Source organism: Dermochelys coriacea, chromosome 24, assembly GCF_009764565.3.
Source record: "Dermochelys coriacea isolate rDerCor1 chromosome 24, rDerCor1.pri.v4, whole genome shotgun sequence".
NCBI classification, from domain to species: Eukaryota; Metazoa; Chordata; order Testudines; family Dermochelyidae; genus Dermochelys; species Dermochelys coriacea.
The window spans coordinates 7,303,527-7,323,315 of NC_050091.1; the positions used below are offsets into that span (position 1 = coordinate 7,303,527).

Genomic DNA, 19,789 nt, shown 5'->3' on the forward strand with positions numbered 1-19,789 from the left:
TACTCCTCCTAACTAGGACCATTTTTGGAGCTAAAAATCTTTTGCATGTTATTTAACTGGGATAAGTTACATTAGGTTATAAAATAGAAGGGAACCAGAGGAAAGAGAAGAACTGTGGGAGGAAATGGCCATGGTCTTCAGAGATTGTGGTACTTGATATTGAAATAAACTTCTACAAAAGGTTCCACACCTGAAATACAAGATGCTTAAAATGGTAATATGAAAGATTTAAGACATGAATACAACAATTCTTACCTGAAAACGATCTAAAACGCATCAGCAAAAAGCTTTTAAGTTCTTCACTCACAGTTCAAACTATGGGGCCAAGCCTATTATACATCAACAACTTTCAACTCTCATAAGAGTAGAGGGTTCTCAGTTACTTGCAAGCTTAGGCACTGGGTTTGAGAGCAGTCTGTGCACTGGCACTAAGCAGGATTTCCCTGGCCCTCAAAGAGGATTGCTCTGTGCCCTAAGCTATTTTATAGATGGGCTCAGGAGGATTAGATTTTTAATCAGTAAATGTCAATTTCACTGTACACATGCAAACCCCCCAAAAATATTTCCATTAAAATTTACAGACAGGCAGAATAAGAAAAATGCTGCTCGAGAACTTTAGTGTTTGATTTCAGCTATTTAGTTTGTGTATTTTGACATATGATGTTGACAATTTATAATGTAATGGTTATAAAACTAACTTTTTGAATCTAAGTCTACCATCACTAAATAGCTATTGTACGACTCCCCTGACAATTTCCTGCAACAGTGAAAACTTAAATTGAAAAAAAAAAATGCTTTAAAAACCCACTGATGATATTCACTGAAATTATTTTAAAAAAATCAAATCTAATTCTGCCAAGCCTATTTATGGAGCACAAAGTATGCTTTGTCAAATGGCTAATATCACTGTTCAGATTGGCCTGCTCTACACAGAAATTATGCAAGTGCATTGCTAGCAAGAAAAGTGTTGGAGTACTGTTCTAGTTACCATGGTTTGAATTGTAGTGTACATCGGGCACTAGGTAGGTATTTATCTTTCACATTTTTATAATGTGTCACCAATCTCTAGGCTCACTTACAACCAACCTCACTACACTGTTAACCCAGTGTTAGACAAAGCAACCAAAAAAAGAAAAGGAGTATTTGTGGCACCTTAGAGACTAACAAATTTATTTGAGCATAAGCTTTCGTGAGCTACAGCTCACTTCATCCGGATACAGACTAACACAGCTGCTACTCTGAAAGCAACCAAAGTAGCTCTTCGCTCCAACTAAAGAATCCCGCCTGACGCTCCAACTACAGCCTTGGCAAACAGAGCCTTGCAGCATGCTCTGAAGGTGAAAAAACACTTCTGCCTCATCAGACCAGCTGGGATAGGGGAGACAGAGGCTGGATAGAACACTGGACTGGAACTCTCAAGAGACCGAGCTGAAGTCCTGGCCCAGTTGAAATCAATGGGAGTTTTGCCACTGAAGTCAATGGGGCCAGGATTTCATTCCGGGACCTATTCCTGGCTCTGCCAAGCCTCCTCTCTGCGTCTCCATTTCCCTTCCCACTCTCTCTTGCCTATTTAGACTGTAGGCTCTTTGGGGCTCCTGTCTTACTAGGAGCTTGTACAGCGCCTATCACAATGGAACCTTGATCTCAATTAGAGCCTCTATGTGCTACTGCAATACAAATAAAGTAGGTTTCAGAGTAGCAGCCGTGTTAGTCTGTATCCGCAACCGATGAAGTGAGCTGTAGCTCATGAAAGCTTATGCTCAAATAAATCTGTTAGCCTCTAAAGTGCCACAAGTCCTCCTTTTCTTTTTACAAATAAAGTAGTAAGCCTCTGGCAGCTTCCAGTACTACAGACACTGCAGTCAGCATATTTTTTTTGTTCTCTTGCTGCAATTATACTACACAGCATACAACACACTATGTAAGTTTTCATATCACAGTAGATCATAAAATTATTGTAATTAGCTAGCCAAGAGTACTGTAATCAAGAAATCTTGTCATGAACCATAACAAAATCCATCCATTCGGAGTAAAATGAGCACACAGCCACAAATCAATCGAGACGCTTATGTTAGATATTTTGGGCATGAAATATGCATTATCTATTCCATAGCTAGACTAGCTTTGGGGGATTTTTAAAGCCATTCTGTAAGAAAAATCACTCCCCACATAGCAAAAAGATATCCTAACAACTGTCATTGTTAATTGTCGGAAACATTTTTTTGCTATGTATTTGTGCGAGAATGCAAGTGATATGATTTCAAAGAGATTAGAGCCTAATACTCCAAAGCATTTTTAAACAGTACATACAGTTCTCCCCAAACATTTGACCAAAATATACTGCTAGCCTGCATTAGTCTCTTTTGCACCTCTAACCTGAGTTTGGTTAATACCGCTGCATATCATAACAGCAAGGCTATGCCAATTTGTAGAATTTACCAATGGTGACTTCTCTGTGGAATAAATAACGATTGAACCTGGCAATTTGCAGCGCCATTATTTTCAGCCTTATCAATAGCATGGGAATTCTAGATATAAATACCTAACTATAACAACAAAAGAGGGTACTTCATTTTTTTTTTAAATGACGCCTTACTAAAAGCCCCAAAATTTTGTCAGCATGAAAAACCCATTCTGCAGGTGAATTCAATATGGCAAAGGAGATTAAGGGCAAAAGGTGGTTAGGTTCTTACCTATGTTTCCTGTCAAACTTTTATGGATATTTAAAAAATAAAACCTATTCAAGGAATTTTCCCACAAAGCGAGGAGTTCCCGGTGTATCTGGAAAGACCTGGAGCTTCCAGCCCTACGTTTTAGTAAAAAACATCCTTTCCGGTGACTAGACCGCCTATTGCTGCATAAGGCTCTTAAATGTTTTGATTGCCTAAATGTTTGGGGAACAAAATAGTTTTGAATCTGGTTTGTTTGTTTTTTTTTTTTAAATATACAACTTCTCCTGTCTCGAGATCTAAAGCATATAGTACTCAGCGATATGGTGTTGATGTTGTTTCATTTGTTTAGTAAAACCTAATCCTCGGTTTGAGGGTAATTTAAGTGGTTTAGAAGAAATCTCGAAGGAGGAGTTTGCTTTTTGTCTAAACTTGTGTATATGTGGCTGCTCAAGGAGCTGTTGGCTTTATGGTACATGTAATTTTTTCCTGTTTAAACCATGATATTTGCATTTCTGGAGTTCCTGAAACTGACACTGTATGTCACTGTTTTACTAAAGTGGGAGGAACTTCCGGTTAAAGACGGAGGAAGGAAATGACAGTATATTTTTAAGACTGATTTACGAGCAAAACAGCAATTTTTTTTTATTTTATTATTATTTTTTAAACAAAGCTCCTTTCTGGTCTGTCTGAATGTTCACTGAATTTCCAGGGCCACTGCCAGGACTGAGAGCTAAAAACAGGGCTTCAGGGTTTTGTTTGTTTGTTTTTTAACACAGATGCACTATATGAATTTGGGCAAGTCACTTTACCCCTTGCCTGTTCCCTATCTGTAAAAACTGGAACCGCACTGCACACTTGCCTACCTCAGAGGACGGCTGTGAGGCTTAAGAAAACCAAGTCTGTAGAGTGCCTTGAGATCAGAGGCTAGAAAGTGCTACAGAAGGACAAGTCCCATATTTAAGCGTTAAAGGGATAAAAAAGGGTTGTGGAAAACCTATTTTTGTTCCCTTCACCTGGGGGGGAAAAACCCTCTTTCAAAATTGTGTGTTAAAAATATGAGAACTTTTGTCATTTGGAAATATTTATATGAACATAACAAATCCCTTTCAAATGTTCATCAAGCTCCGGTCTTTTTTCCAATCTTAGTCTGAATACAAATTTTATACTGAAATTAGAAGGGAAGGGATGAGATCAAGGTTTATGGTGCCTTAGGGAACATTAAAGTTATAAAACTACCCAAGAGCCTAGAGGTGAAGGGAAACGGATGGAGAGACAGAAAAGGAGGACATGGCTAGTGGGTGGAATCAATGGTCACAAGAGGAAAACGGTGGAGTTATGAACTGTTCAGGATGTTGCTAACCTAGAAATGTGAAATGAAGGTTGGGCATGCCACTGGCTTCTTCATCCTTTTCAGTCCTCAGCACTGACTTCGACTTCATTAAGTAGTTTCTTATTCTCACTGTATTAAACTTGGAAGTCGCTGACCAATACAGGAAACTAAAAAGTAGTGATTATCGAATATCAGTGTATGAAGTTTTGACTAAAGCTGCCTACAGATGAAGCGGTAGGAAACAAGCATTTGAATAGTCTGAAGTAACAGATCAACTGAAGCAATGAGAGCATTATTCTATCGAAGTAAATTGTAAACACTGTCAGGAGTTAAGCAGCAAGACAGGAAAAAGAGTCATGTTCTTAAGTGTGAAGAAATCAACTTTCTGCAAGATCAAATGCCTCACTGAGAGAAACTTTTGTCTGCCACAGCAGAAGAGCAGATCTTCCATGACCCTGCAAACAGGATCTATTTTACATTATCGTTATCAGAGAAACAAAGCCAGAATGATAAGATTCAAGTCTTTCTTCCAAGCCTTTCCAGCAGCTCTTCAACATCAGCTCCATCCAGAAGCAATACATGTTTGCCTTCAACACCCATTATATCAAATGACCACCACAAAACCAGGACCACAAAAAAACAAAAACACACACAAAATGCAGAGAAGCTATGAATCTTTTGCATTTCTAACCAATATGACTGACTGCAAATACAAAACACCATAGCTTCAGTCCAGAACAGGAAGAGGCTGAAACATAACTGATGGAACATGACCTTCAGTTCCTTCCTTCTCTTCTAGAATTTAAAATTGAATATCCAGATTTGCACATCAATTCTGTTTGTGTAGGAGGTTGCCTCAACTGGTGGCATCAAAATGGTGGAATATCACAGAAGTAAAAACTTGAAAGACAGAATGGCTGAATTCAGAATTTTGTACTTTAAGAGCTCTGCACTTGCCAATTCAGCCAGTTCAGTATCAGTTTTGCATATTTTAGCACAAGACTTATTTGACTAAAACTTGACAATAGGCTAGGTATGGAAACAGCAAGGAAGTTTACAAAAAAGCCGATCAGTATATGAGAGTAGCTACAACAGAGCGGTAGGTCTAGCTAGTTAGAAGACTTGATTATTGCATTCTTCTATTTCACTCTCAGAACTGCAAGCTTTACTGTTCGGACAGTGTGCCTGACTTTATTGGTTTGCATAACTATGCTTAAGAAGGGAATTGTATACTGGTGTTGTTTCATTTAAATAAAGCCCATGTTAATAGGTCTCCACAGTTTAGGGAGGGTAGGAAAGAAATCACAGGAAACCTGAACATAAGTCAATCAAAAAAACCCTGGATTACCCTTAAAAGTGACATGTTTTCCAAATGTCTTGGTCACCTTTAGCACCTCATTTTAAAAAAGAGCATATTTTAAAAAATAAAGAAAGAAAGCTGTGCATTTATTATGAATCAGGATACAGTTTACACCCCCATGCTTTACCAAGGCTCTTAGGAAAAGAAGGTGACATTAACAAGAATCCAACAACAAATAAACCTTGTAGCTTTCATTTTACTGCCAAGACTAAAAAAGCAGACATGCACAACAGGGAATGGAGGTTCATAACAAAACTAGAAGGTCAAATATTTGTCCTATTGACCTTAACAGTGTTCCCATAATCCAAAAACATATTAAGTTTGTAGATTGATTTGAGTAAAGCAGGTTTCACTGTATACTTTCATCTGAAAGGCATTTTTTCCTTTCACTATTCCCTTTTATTCTTGGGATGTTATTCCACTATTCCAATCAAAAATCGTACCAACAACCAAAATATGTCATTAAAAATTATCCTTAAGATACTATGCTTAATGAAAGAAGGATTTAAATGGCTGAAGAGAATTGCAATGAAACCTTAAACTATGGGGGAGCCATAGATTAACTGCTGGGGGACTGACTGGTGGAAAGATATGGTGCTTGACAGAGAAATTTAATATGTGAGAAGTACTTCTTTTTAAATGAAAAGAGGTAGTCTACTCAGCAATACGTTATTGCTTGCTGCTTAGGTTGAAACACAAGAACTTATGAACAGCAAGGCTAATGTGAAAATTGACTTAAGCCCAGAAACGTGCACTGAATGCTTCCACTAAACAGGCTTGGGACTTGATTCTGCAAGCCGTTTGGCACAAACACACCCTGCACCTGCAGAACTCCAGTGAAGTCAGTGAGGGTCCACAAGGGCACAGTGGTCTTCCTGTGCAGAACTTAAGGATCTGGGCCCTAATGTTGAAACTTCTGTGCTTTTAACAAGTTGTAAATTGCAACATATTTTGTGACCAGTTTTACCCATCACCACACTCACAGCCTGCTTAATAGGAGGACATTGAGTTAAGCCCAGAAATATGCACTGACTCACCTGAACTTTGTAGTCCACTTTTTAAGACCAAAGGGGAAAAAAGGGGTCAAAGTTTGCAAGGACAGCAGCTGACAAATAATTTATCTTACAAACATTATCCTTGTGTATACAATGAATGCTTACAGAGAGAGTAAATAATTTTTCCTGTTTAGAGAAACAAGCTATTATTGCTCTGCTTGTCAAACTGCAGCCATGCAGTTATAAACCTTAACCACAGATGGAAAACTTGTTCTTGACATGTGAATTTAGTAATGTTTAAAGAGTGCCTCTATAATGCTAAATATCATGCAACTCAGCAGGATGAAGTTGCATAAACATTGTGTCATGTGTGAACAATACAAAACACTCATTTGAGTATTTCCTTTGTAGTTCAAAGAAATGTTACTGTGCTACAAAGTCTGGTTTACAAAATGTTTTTTCTCTAGCTTTACTGCACCAAGCAATTATTGCTGTGGATTTAACTACACCTCTTTTGCTCGTGAAATTGAAAGAGAACAAAATTCAACACTAAAATACAACAATAGTCCAAGCAGACAAGAAAGGAGCAATATCTTTAATAAGGCCTCAATCCTGCAAACATGTACATGCTTAATTTTTTACTACTTTGAGGAGTCTCATTGATTAGTTAAGCACGTGTGTAAGTATTTGCATGATCGGGGTCTCCGTTTCAATCTCAGTTGCGATATTCTGACTGAATGGCAACACAAGCATCAATGACTCAATTATGGGCAACTCTAGCTTTAGGCTGTTGTAAAATTTCAGTTCTTTATATACGAAACCACAACCACGTATTTCTAAACGTCAGTGCTGCACCCTCGCCTCAAGATCACCACAAGCTAAAGACCCAAGATGCTTTCTTGATCTTGAAAGCCACAAAAGGTTACTATATGCAAGTTATTTTTAGTTAGAATTTTGAAGGGTAAAATTCTCATTCTATGGAACAGTACTAGATGAACCTGAACTCTCTCAGCCCAAGACCCCTAATCAGGCTCAAGCCACAAATAAGAATATACAGAAAACACCACAAAGGAACACAAGCAGAGACCAAAATTCTGATCTCAGTTACAACATTGTAAATCAACAATAACTTCACTGACATCAAGGAACTTATGGCAGATATACAACAATACAAATGAGAAGATTTTAGCCAGAAATCTACAATGAGGTGTGAAAGATTCCATTTTAAATCAGCAAGTATCAGAAGTACCAGATTTCCCCCTACACCCAGACAAAAAGAGCTCCTGTTGTAAATCAGAGTTTACAAAGAGAAAAAGCCAGAAGCAGAGTACACACTCCACTCATGCCCTTGTGTGCTGTTAGTTTTGCCTGCCAATCCGTTTAGAAATGATGAAATAGGATATCGTTTTTATTGCTATGAATTACAAAATGCAAAGTCCTTACATTTTGAGCAATTAGCAACAGTAGACTTTGTAAAAAGAAAAGGAGTACTTGTGGCACCTTAGAGACTAAAATTTATTAGAGCATAAGCTCACTTCATCGGATGCATTTGGTGGAAAAAACAGAGGGGAGACTGATATACACACAGAGTGTAGGATAAACCCATTGTTTCATGTTCTCTGTGTGTGTAAATCAATCTCCCCTCTGTTTTTTCCACCAAATGCATCCGATGAAGTGAGCTGTAGCTCACGAAAGCTTATGCTCTAATAAATTTGTTAGTCTCTAAGGTGCCACAAGCACTCCTTTTCTTTTTGCGAATACAGACTAACACGGCTGCTACTCTGAAACCTGTCAGTAGATTTTGTGTCTTGCCAGGGCAAAAACAAGTCAACATACAACATAAAAGATCTGGAAACACCACCCCAATATTAGCCATTAAAAAAAAACAAATAAAAAAACAGAATTCTCTGGAGTGCACCTACAGCACGCCAACCAGCAATCATTTCACAAATAAAGAGAGACATAGGAGCCTACAGCTTGGTCATGCATCCGATGAAGTGGGCTGTAGCTCCCGAAAGCTTATGCGCAAATAAATCTGTTAGTCTCTAAGGTGCCACAAGTCCTCCTTTTCTTTTCACAGCTTGGTCTGTATGCACATGTGGACCTTGAAGGGAAGCGGGGTATACTTAGGCACATGCTAGTCAGCAACACAACCCAACACGGTGCACAACACTGAAGTGCAGAAGGGAAAAACAGGGGAGGATTCGTTGAGGGGAAGAGGAGTAGGTTCAGCCCCACTTCATGTATTCCCCGTTAAAGGCCCCAGCTAAGCCTTCCCCCCCCCCAAGTTTAAATAGGAGGGGGACCCACCCCAACCCCAACTCGCAGGCCTAGAGTTTCTAAACTCCACTACCTTGAGTTCAGCACAAACATCCCTGGCACCCAGCCCGCCCCGCTTCCCTTCCCCCCCAGGTCACCCCTTCCCTTCCCCCCCCCAAGACTTGTCCATTAGGTCCCTCATCAGTCACGCCCCCTCCGCCAGGCCCCTCTCTCATCCCCCTGCCCCAGCCCCCGTAGGGTCCCCGGCCCCCTTGCCACGCGCGGGCGGGCCCTGCACTCACCCGGGTTGGCGGCGGCGGCTGCCATGGGCCCGGGACCGCCCCCCACAGCCCGCTCGCTCAGTCCCACCGCCACTTCCAAGATGGCGGCGCAGGAAAACCCGCCCCGTTGCGGCGCAACCGAGCCTGCTCGCTCGGCATCCGAGGGAGGGCGGGCAGCGGGGGCGGGAGCCGCTCCCTGGCCCTTCCCCCATTGGGCAGGGAGGGGAAAGAGGCGGAGCCACCCGGAGCATCTGTTAGGCTGTCTCCGCACGCTCCGCCCCCTCCCGCATACGGGGGCGTGGCCAGAGAGGGGCGTTCTGCTGGGAAAGACTTAAAGGGCGAGTTTGTTGTGAGGGTGTGTAGTTGGCTGACGTCACTGGGATGGCGTAAGGCAGGGTTTAAAGGGCCAGGAGCCGGGTTTTACCCTCCCCCCCGAGAGGGGGGGTCCTGTGTCCGAGCCTGAGCCCCCCCCTTCCACCCTGGGTTGAGCTTTTCACCGCCCCCACCTGTGGATCATGTGCTTCTCCCCACACCCGGGGCTGAGTCCTTCCCCCCCATGATGTGCTTCCCTCACACCTGGGGCTGAGCCCTTCCCTCCCCCCCATGATGTGCTTCCCCCACACCTGGGGCTGAGCCATTCCCGTTCCCCATGATGTGCTTCCCCCACACCTGGGGCTGAGCCCTTCCTTCCCCCCCGACAATGTGGGGCTCAGTGCATGCACACGCACACACCAACTAGGGATTCATGTGACAACCTTTGCACTCACCCCAGCAGTGGTAGCAGGCTGCTCTCAGTGGAGGGCTCCAGCATGGGAACTCTCAGCCCTTGGTGAGGCTGCTGGTGCCTGAGTTTGTTATCTGCACAGGCACGTTTCTTTGGTTTAGTTTTGGAGGCATTTGTCTTCAGGCTTCTGTCAGGTTTTTCCCCTGACAGCGAGGCCGCTAATATTGCTGGTGGCAGCTGCAGCAATGATGCTTTTGAGTGAGGCAGCATGGGGGAGGGGGGAAGACCTTCCGTGATGGAGGGGTGTTTTTAATTTGGTAAATAAACCCTTAGCTGCCTTGGCAATAAGCTCCCCATAAATCATTAACATAAATTATGCGAGCCTGGGGTAGGGGGAGGAGGGGAAACTGGCTCCCCCAGGGCTTTTGTGTGGGAGATTATTTTTAACTCTGCCTTTGGTTACTATAAAAGAAATAAACCTTCCATTTCTGCAGCGTCTTCTGCACTCCCAAAGCACTGTACAGGCTAGGGCCTCAACCCTGCAAAGTGCTTAGCACTCTGGCCTGACCGTGAAAAGTCCTTAAGCAGGTGTTCACCCACCCAGGAAGATTAAAATCTTTGAGACACAAAAGAAGGCAAGTGCGAGAGGGATGAGACACTTGCAGCAAACACAGGTCTTTACAGTGATGTGCAAGAACACAGGCACCCAGACACATGGAATCAGACATACAAACCTGCAGGTCCCAGAAGGCCAGACCTGTCTATGCAGTGCATCAGCTTCAGGGCTTATGATCTTTCCAGCTCACAGACAGCATGGCTTCAAGGCTTCCTGCATACACCAATGCCCTGGTACCTCATTCAGGTGGCATTTACTTTTTCTGCAGATATACTGCCAGTAGCCTGGGGCACTGAAGCATCAGCTCCCCCTCACCTTCCCTCCAACACTTCCCATGTGCAGAGGCTGAGTGGGACCCAAGAACAGTGGGAGAGTGCCATGCAGGTGGCTCACCTCCCTTCCCCAGAGAAGAGGGGAGATCCATGCACACAGGGTCCTTTCTAGGTGCTCTCAAGGTGACAAGCAGACCCATGCTGATTTCCAGTTATGGCCATGAAAATATCCCTCTCACCAAAGTAAAGACTTGCCCAGCTGGTTAGGTGCCTCATTCAGGTTTTGTTTGCCTTCTTCCAAAACATTGGGTATTGTCATATCATCAGATCGGATGGACCTATCATCTGTTCTGGTGTGGTGTCCTTATCTCTCTACATAGTGGAGCCAGCCCTGCTCCAAAAAAGTCCACGTCAAAATCCCGGTTGTCTTCAAGGGATGCAGGACCGGGACCAAGATATATAGGGCTCAGTCTCTCTGGGCCAGATCCAGTGCCCATTCAGGTCAATGGGAATCTTTGCATGGACATCAGTGGGCGCTGGATTAGAATAAATGGACACAAATCAGACGTCAAGAATTGTAACATTCAAAAACCAGTCGGAGAACACTTCAATCTCTCCAGTCACTTGATTACAGACCTGAGAGTGGCTATCCTTCAACCAAAAAACTTCAGAAACAGACTTCAACGAGAAACTGCTGAATTGGAATTAATTTGCAAACTGGATACAATTAATTTAGGCTTGAATAGAGACTGGGAGTGGATGGGTCATTACACAAAGTAAAACTATTTCCCCATGTTATTTCTCCCCCGCACCCACCCCCAACTGTTCCTCAGATGTTCTTAACTGCTGGAAATGGCCCACCTTGATTATCACCATAAAAGGTTTTCCTCCCCCCCCTTTCCTGCTAGTAATAGCTCATTTTAAGTGATCACTCTCCTTACAGTATGTATGATAAACCCCATTGTTTCATGTTCTCTGTGTGTGTATATAAATCTCCCCACTGTATTTTCCACCGAATGCATTCGATGAAGTGAGCTGTAGCTCACGAAAGCTTATGCTCAAATAAATTTGTTAGTCTCTAAGATGCCACAAGTACTCCTTTTCTTTTTGCGAATACAGACTAACACGGCTGCTACTCTGAAACCTGGGATTAGGCCCAGTAATTGTCCATTATAGGAGGATTCTTGCACCTTCCTATGAAGCAGCTGGTACTGGCCATTGTTGGAGGTAGGACACAGGTTGAGGTGGACAATTGATCTGATCCGATGCAGCAGTTCCTACATAGGGCATCAGCATCGACTGTGGCTGTTTAATCTGCTGTGGTCCAGTGGTTAAAGCACCAATTTGGGAGGCCTGGATTCTAATCCCAGCTCTGCTGTGTGACCTTGAGCATGGCCCTTTTGGTTCTCCTCCTCTCCTTTGTCCATTCAGGCTATAAACTCTTTGGGGCAGGCCCTGTCTCGCCTCTCCCATGAGGATATGCCAGTGTGTGACACAATGGAGCTCCAATCTTGGGTGGGGCATCCAAGTGCTTCCGAATAATCCTGGGATTTTCTTGCTGCTGCTTTTCTCTGCTCTCTGAATGGTGCTCGATTAAACATGGCAAGTCAGAGCAGAGAAAGCTGGGGAGCTGTTCTTGTTCTGTCCATGCCAGCACAATGAACAGTGAGCTCAGCTCCCCTAGAGTTGGCTTTACCCCATGCTCTGAATGCTTCTGAGGAGCAAGTGACAATTTCCCAGCCGCTCAAGAGCGTGTTTGTCCCTGTTGATAAAGTGACCTTTGCTTCTGCTTATCTGGTACGGTTTATGTAATCTGCTTATCTAGCAGAGTTCATATAATCAAATCCCTCATTAGGGACCTAGCTTGACCCTGGATTACACTGGAGACTTCTCCCAAATGGATGTAATAAAAATGGCCTTGGCTAGATAGGACTTAGTCTTGCAAGAATTCTGATCCCCTCTGGGAAGGGTCTCAGTGCTCTCAACAAAGGGGCTCCTCACCTCTCAGCAATCAGCCCCTAAATCCTTTTTGCATCTGGATCAAGAAAGAGGAGGCTCATGGGAGTCTGTTCCGAAGCTGGTGCTAAAGCCACCTTTCCCATGGCTCCTGGTGCAGAACTTTAAAAATGATGTCCCATGACTGGGGTGTGTGGAACAAAGAGCATTTCTTCCTGGCAGCTCAGCTGGAGATCAAATTATGGCCTGGAGCATGAGGCTGCCGTGTCATTTTCATCCTAGCTGTTGTCACTCCAGCTGCCATTTTTATTCCCATAAGCACCACGTCTCCGTTTTCCCCCCTGATAAATTAGAAATGGTCAACATGTTTTGACCCCCCCAAAAAAATCCCATTGAAAAATGGATTTAATTAAAAATGAATTTTTTCACTGGAAAAGGGCATTTTTGATGGCAAATTTCATTTCAGTTTTCAAAAAGTGTTCAAAATGGGAATTTTTGTCCCCCTCCCCCCTTTTCTTTTTTCAGCTACACAGTGCCACAGAATGACGGATGTCAAGGGTTTTCCCCATACACCCCTGCCCCCCGCAAACATTTTTTTCACCACTCTGTAACTTGTTCAGACTCCCTCCACTGTGATAAAGTTACCACATGGCAAAGGGGGAAATGAAACGCTGAATTCTAGAGTCGCCAGACTCATCTCGCCCAGTAGCCTGTCTCTGACAGTGGCCAGAACCAGCTGCTTCAGGGAAAGGTGCAAGAAATTTCCTAATCCCTAGCGGCTAGAGATTGTCTTTGTTATGTTCATGGCATATGCCGGGGTAGCCAACCTGAGCCTGGGAAGGAGCCACAATTTACCGATGTACATTGCCAAAGAGCCACACTAATACGTCAGCAGCCCCCCATCAGCTTCCTCCCCGCCCACCCCGCTCCCAGCGCCTCCTGCCCTCCGCAGCCCCGCCAATCAGCGCCACCCCCTCCCTCCTCATACCTCCCAATCAGCTGTTTTGTGGTGTGCAGGAGGCTCTGAGGGGGAGGAGCGAGGGCATGGCAGTCTCAGGGGAGGGGGCAGGAAGGGGTGGAGTGGGGGCAGAGCCAGGGGTTGAGCAGTAAGCACCCCCCTGGCCATTGGAAAGTTGGAGCCTGAAGCTCCAGCCCTGGAGTCGGGGCCTAGACAAGGAGCCGCATATTAACTTCTGAAGAGCCGCATGGGGCTTCGGAGCCGCAGGTTGGCCATCCCTGGCAGATGCACACAGAAGTTAAAGAAACACATAAAGAAGAACTCTTGCTGGAAGGTTGCAACGTAACATTCTTTACATCTTAAATTTCAGAATAACAACACACAATGACCCAAAAATCAAGAGCAACAACTCAACCTGCCTTACTCTCAGGAAGCTACCTGGCTGCAGACAGACTCTGATCTCCCGCTTCTCTACTGAGCCCCTTAGCATGTCACCAAACCCAGGAAACCCCTTATGGGTTAGTGATAGCTTGTAATTTTACCCTAGTTTTCAGTAGACCACATTCTTAAGCCATGAAACATGAAGTGTAATATCTCCTCCAAAATGTATGTCAGCATAAATTCTAACTCTGGCTGTTCTTGTTATCCATATAAATGTTCAATCCCTTGTTGAATCTTGTGAAAGTTTTAGCCCCAATGACTTCCTGTGGCAGTGAGTTCCACAGTCTAATCACAGGTGTGAAAAAAACTTTTACCAGTTCTGAATTAGATGAGAGTAAATATGCAAGTAATTGTTTGCTTTATTGTTTTAAAATTATTTTTCTCTAATGCACGGGTCACTATAGTAGTCAAGACATTGCGGCACGGGCTTGTACCTGGGCAATTAGCCCATCTGAGATTGGCTAACTTAAAATGAAGCATGTACATAAGCGGCTGCATGATTAGGGCCTAAGGGTGAAATATGCCCCATGTGGAGGGCAAACCCAGGGCTCAGGTACCACTTAAGTCTTGTTTCAATCGCCTAAGTGAGACTTAAGTGATATGTAGGCCTTGTGCTAAACCACCTTTAATTCAACTGAGCAAGTACTGCAATAATTCTGACACACACACACCCCAATCCTGCAAGGCAGTGAGCACCTTCCGCTCCAGTTGAGATCAGTGGCAGTGGAGGGCTCTCAGCACCTCCCAGGATCCTGGCCTTAAAGCCCAATCCAGCAAACAGTTATTCCCAGGCACAGTGGAAGTAAATATGGCTGTGTTTGGAATGAAGGGTCAGGTTCTTGGTGGGGGATATAATATGATAGCGCCTCTTACTGACCAATCTGTTAAGACCCCCGTCGGCTAGTGAGAATCTGGTTTGAAAAGTTGCCTCTCCCGCTGAGCCACGTGCTCTGTGCCCAGCACAGTTTTCATCATGCTGTTGAAAGACAATTGTGGAAATATTTTCTTGATGACCTGGGCTATAATTTCATCTGTGAGGGATCATTTTGCTCTTATTATTGGGAGTGCCTGAAACCCAATGCTGTCACATTTCTGAAGTATTTATGAAGCTTCTGTAGCAGCAAACACAGCAAGGAATCAGGGAGAGCAAGCGAGTCACAGCCCCAGCCAGACTGCCTAGGGTAATGAAAGTGTCGCACCACGGGGCAGAAGATGGGAGCTATTGAAAGATCCTTTGGGGTAGGTAAGGAATGTCGAGAGGTCAATAAAATCTAGACATGTATGAAGGTAATGGGTCACCCATGTTATATTACACTTAGAAAAATCTTTATACAGTGTGTACCTTTCTGTGGATTTTGTTTCTTTACATTCTATTTCATGTGTGTCTATAATTCTGCTCAAATGATATATAGTGCATGTGATGTAATCTAGCTGTCTAGCCCCATACACACCCCTCTCTCGCAAATGACATATGGATGGTAACAAATTTTTTAAATCCTATTGACTTTTCACCATCAATGCTGTTTGTTTACACTTTTTTTTTTGCACATTTGGACAATGGAAAGAGGCTGCTTAGTTTCACTTTCTGGCTAGCCAGAAGCTGCTTCATTTCTGTTTCTAGCACTAAAGGGGAAGATTTTGATGACTGTGTGTTTTCACCACATTGTTTAATAAATAGAAAATAGAACTTCTGGGTTCAGAATAGAAGTTAAAACAAAATGAGGGCTATTATTTGTCTTATTCAACCAGCAGTGCTGGAACCATTTTACAGTGAGGTTGCTGAGAGCCATTGAACCAAACTGTAAACCCTGTATGTAATGGAAACCACTTCAACTCAGGGGGTGCTACAGCAATCCTACTTCCAGCACAGCACCTATGTATTCAACCTAAATTTGGGGGCCTATAGTGTGACAATCTCTAAAAGAATTGGCTGTTCAGTGCAGAACTAAAACAGTGTCACTTAGAGCACTGCTCAGAATTAATACACAAAGTCTCATAGCAACACATTTAATCAGCAGCCAAAACTACTAAAGGTCTGGTCTACGCTTAAAAGTTTTCCGACAATTTTGTCAGGAGTGTGGAAAAAAAAATATCAAAGCCCAAATGACACAGCTGTCCTGGCAACATCCCTAGTGTAGACAGTTATTCTGTCAAAAATGACTTTTGGCAGCCCAGCAAATTTTGTTCAGGGAACTGGTATAAGATAGAGCAGCAGATGAACTCTTTCTGCCTGTATGAACTGTCTCTACTAAGAGGGTTTGATGGTCTAGCTTGACTAGTTTGGCTACATTGACAAACCCTTTCCAGTGTAGGCAAGAGCTAAGATTGTGCAGTGAATGGTCAGTCTGTTTTGTGGAGGGAGAGCTCTATAATGAGTTGTTAAAAACAAAAAAATCATTCTGGTATGGAAAGTGGCTTTAAAAAAAAAACAACTCTTCTATTTGCATAGCTGCTGCCAGATGGAGATGACTCACGCCCTGTTCTTGTTAAATCACTGTAGCAAGGTCAAGCACTCACCGCCACGGCGCCTCCTGCTAGTCATCTGGGAATTAGCTCAATTCCAGCACTTGGAGTGCCTCCTGTTGGCCAGGGTCCCTCCCAGACCCCAGTGCCCTTTACCTTAGGGTTCTGCGCACAGCAGTACCCCACACTCCGGGTCTCCCCTCCCAGGGGAATCCACAACCCCTATCTCTATACTTTGCCTCAGTGGCTACTGCCAGTCAACATCTAGCCCCATTTCTCTGGGGCAAACTGCAGTCTGTAATGGCCACTCATCACTGGCAAGGGGGGTTGGACTAGTGGCCTCTGCCTATCCCCGGGTTCCACCTCTGCAGCCCCAGTACCTCCTTAGGCCTTAACAAGGCCTCAGCCTGGGGAGTTGCCAAGCTAGCGCTCCCCAGCTCCTCTTACCCTTCCCTAGCACTACCCTGCTTCAGGTACCCTGGGCTCCTAAACAGCTAGGTCCTTCCCACCCCAAGGCTGGAGTGAGACACTCTGTCACCTGGCTCACCGTCCTTTTATCAGGGCCAGCTATGCCCTGATTGAGCTAGCCACACCTGGAGCCAGCTAGCCAGCCAGCCTTCCTCAGCTGCTCTTAATCCCTTTTCTAATTGGGTCCCAACCACAGCCCTCTCCAAGGGCTACTTTTAACCCCTGCTCTCCTGGAGTGGGGCAGCCGCCCCACTTCAATCACATACTCTGATATCACAGAAATGCACAATCATTATCATGAATGCATTAGGCAGTAAATTACATCTGTACCTATATGAAACTAATAATGTACGTGTACTGAAGCAGAGAACCTTGTACCTACATAAAAGATCCATAGACTTTAAGGGCAGAAGGGACCATTAGATCATCTAGTCTGATCCCTTGTAGAACAGGCCAGAGAACTTCTGTACTGAAAGCAATAACTTGTGTTTGGCTAAACATCTCTTTCCGAAAGGCACCCAGACTTGATCTGAAGACATTAAGAGACGGAGAATCCACCACTTCCCTTGGGAGTTTGTCCCAGTGGTTAATCAATTTTGCACTTTATTCCTCATTTGAATTTGTTTGGCATTAACAAGCCAGTTATAAGCCAGTATATAATTATACTTGAAGGATGTAGAAAGAATCTACAATAAAGACTCAATCATCTTTAGCTACAGAATGCCGGGCACAAAAGCAAAGTCCTTCCACTGCTTGCATGTGCGCCTTGTGCAGGTGTGCTGTGTGCGTACAGTCACATTAGGATTTTTTAAATAAGGAAAGACACAGCTTTAAAGCTTGCTGTTAACACTCCGCTATGCTCTACTTTCCATTCTCCAACCACAGACTCTTCCAACTTCCCGGTAGGCATGCTGAAGAATGGTATCTACAAGGCATTTCTTGTACTGAGAAGCACTGTAACGAGAATTGCCACTAGAAGGCATTCAAAAAACTACAGGCCGTGTTGTTGAAAACACTCAGGCCTTGTCTACATCTAAAATTTAGGAAACCTAGCTACATCACTGGGCTGTGAAAAATTTCCCTATGCAACCTAGTTAAAGTGAGCTAACCCCTACTGTAGATGCACGTAGTCTACAGAAGACTACTACCTCCCAGAGAGATGGATTACCTCCATTGATGGAAAAACCCCTTTCAGCAATGTAAGAAGCACCTACACTACAGCGCTAAAGTGACACAGCTGTGCCGCTGTAGCGTAGACATACCCTCAGCATTGTTCTAATGCTGTTCCCATTAAAGATGAAGGAGCAGAGTGTAGACTAATGTCGGGTGCTTTAGGAGTAGGGTTTCCCACTCTGACAGAAGCTATTCCAGGAGATTCCCCCCCCCCCCAACATGACATAATGTCCTTTTCTTAAAATATCCTATTAAAATTTCCTGGATTGCTTTCAGTAGTCATTGGGAGATCGATGCTGATTCCAGGAGTCTCCAGGCCAATCGGGGGGGGGGGGGGGGTTTGGCAACTCTATGTGGGAGCAGAAAGCAGCCAAGCCTGACAGCTTTGCACTATTGCATCGCTGGAAATAAACCTTTCCAATGAAATCCCCATTTATCTTATTGTCTCATGACAAATATTTTCTCCTCCTAAATTGGCCTGGATGCCCCATACCCACTCTTGGGAGATCTGATTGCTAAGGCTCTGGACTTGGCATTGAAAAAAAAGGGTGGGGTCTCTAATCTTAGCTATGCTTCTCCTGTGACCTTGGTTGAGCCACTTGAACCCAGATCCACAAAGGTATTTCAGTGCCGGAACCTAACTGATTTCAATGGGAGTTCGGCATGTAAGTACCTTTGAGGATCTGGCCCTTCATTTCCCCTCCTGCCCTTTGCCTCAGACTGTGAGCTCTTTGGAACAGGAATTGTCTCTTCCTATGTGTCTGTGTTGCTATAGTAATTCAAATCATGATCTGCAACTTGTGAGTTGCAAAGGTCAAAAGCAGCCCTGGTGTTACAAATCAGTCAGCGCCCTGACAGCATGGCTGAGCTGTTGTTTTCTTAGCTGGGGGGCAGGTTGTTTACCAACCCTGCTCCTGAGTCCAAATTTCCTTAGCAAAGGAGCAGCTATGGCTCACTGTTCTTTTTCTTCGTTTTGCTGGAAAGAGAAAGATTTTGATTTTCTCACAATTAGGAGCTCGGCAAACTCTTTACACTGGCGTTGGAGAGTTGGAAAGGCACCACCAGAAAAACACACAGACTGCTGCAGCATGGACGTTGGAAATCACAATTAGGATCTGAATGCAGCATAACCACACCGGCCCATGACCTACTGTCCCACCCATCATCTGCCATGCCCTCGCTAGGCGTTCCTAATGGGAGCCAATGAAATGAAGATGGCTAAACAAAAGGGAGCAAAAAAACAGGGAAATTCCGAATCTTTGCTATCCAAAGCGCCTGGAGGCATGTCTGTTTGGACGAAAAATAAGGAGGCATCGCAGATCTTCCAAAACTGTAGCTGTTTTACACCGGGCACTGCTGCAATTGAGGGCGTCAGAATTTCCACTGTAAAAATCTTTCTGCTGTATATGCTGCATAACGAAGCCTAAAAGACAATGGAAACAGCCCCCCCTGAGAATCCTTCCCCAACACAGGGGGCCTCCCCAGCCTGTGTGGAGCCAGCACAAGAGTCCTGCACTAGCCTCCGGTGAAGGGAGTGAATTGTGCCGTAGCCAGAGCTCAACACATTGTGGCTAAGTTCTGCTTCCCAGGGGAGTGGAGTGTTAGAGCAGCTGCAGGATTGCTCTGACTTACATCAGGACTGGGCAGGCCCAGGATAAGTTGAGTGCAGTTTGGGGATGTATTAGCAGGAGTGTCGTAAGCAAAGCAGGAGTAAATCTTCAGCTCCGCTCTGCGCTGATTAGGCCTCGGCTGGAGTATTGTGTCCAGTTCTGGGCGCCACGTTTCAGGAAACATGCGGACAAATTGGGGAGAGTCCAGAGA

The 19,789-nt window shown here is 44.2% G+C and overlaps 1 protein-coding gene across 8 annotated transcripts in view; it reads right to left on the minus strand.

The window, feature by feature from the left end:
• The window catches only part of ARNT (aryl hydrocarbon receptor nuclear translocator), a 44,592-nt gene extending 35,516 nt beyond the window's left edge, over positions 1–9,076 (minus strand). For 2 of the 8 annotated variants that reach the window (XM_038382652.2, XM_038382651.2), the window contains exon 1: positions 8,919–9,076. In XM_038382652.2, the coding sequence (XP_038238580.1) occupies positions 8,919–8,943 (25 nt within the window). In that variant the 5' untranslated portion in view covers positions 8,944–9,076. The remainder of the gene's footprint in view (positions 1–8,918) is intronic. The other 6 variants (XM_043502332.1, XM_043502330.1, XM_043502329.1 and 3 more) reach the window with 4 other exon arrangements.
• Positions 9,077–19,789: the final 10,713 nt, after the last annotated feature.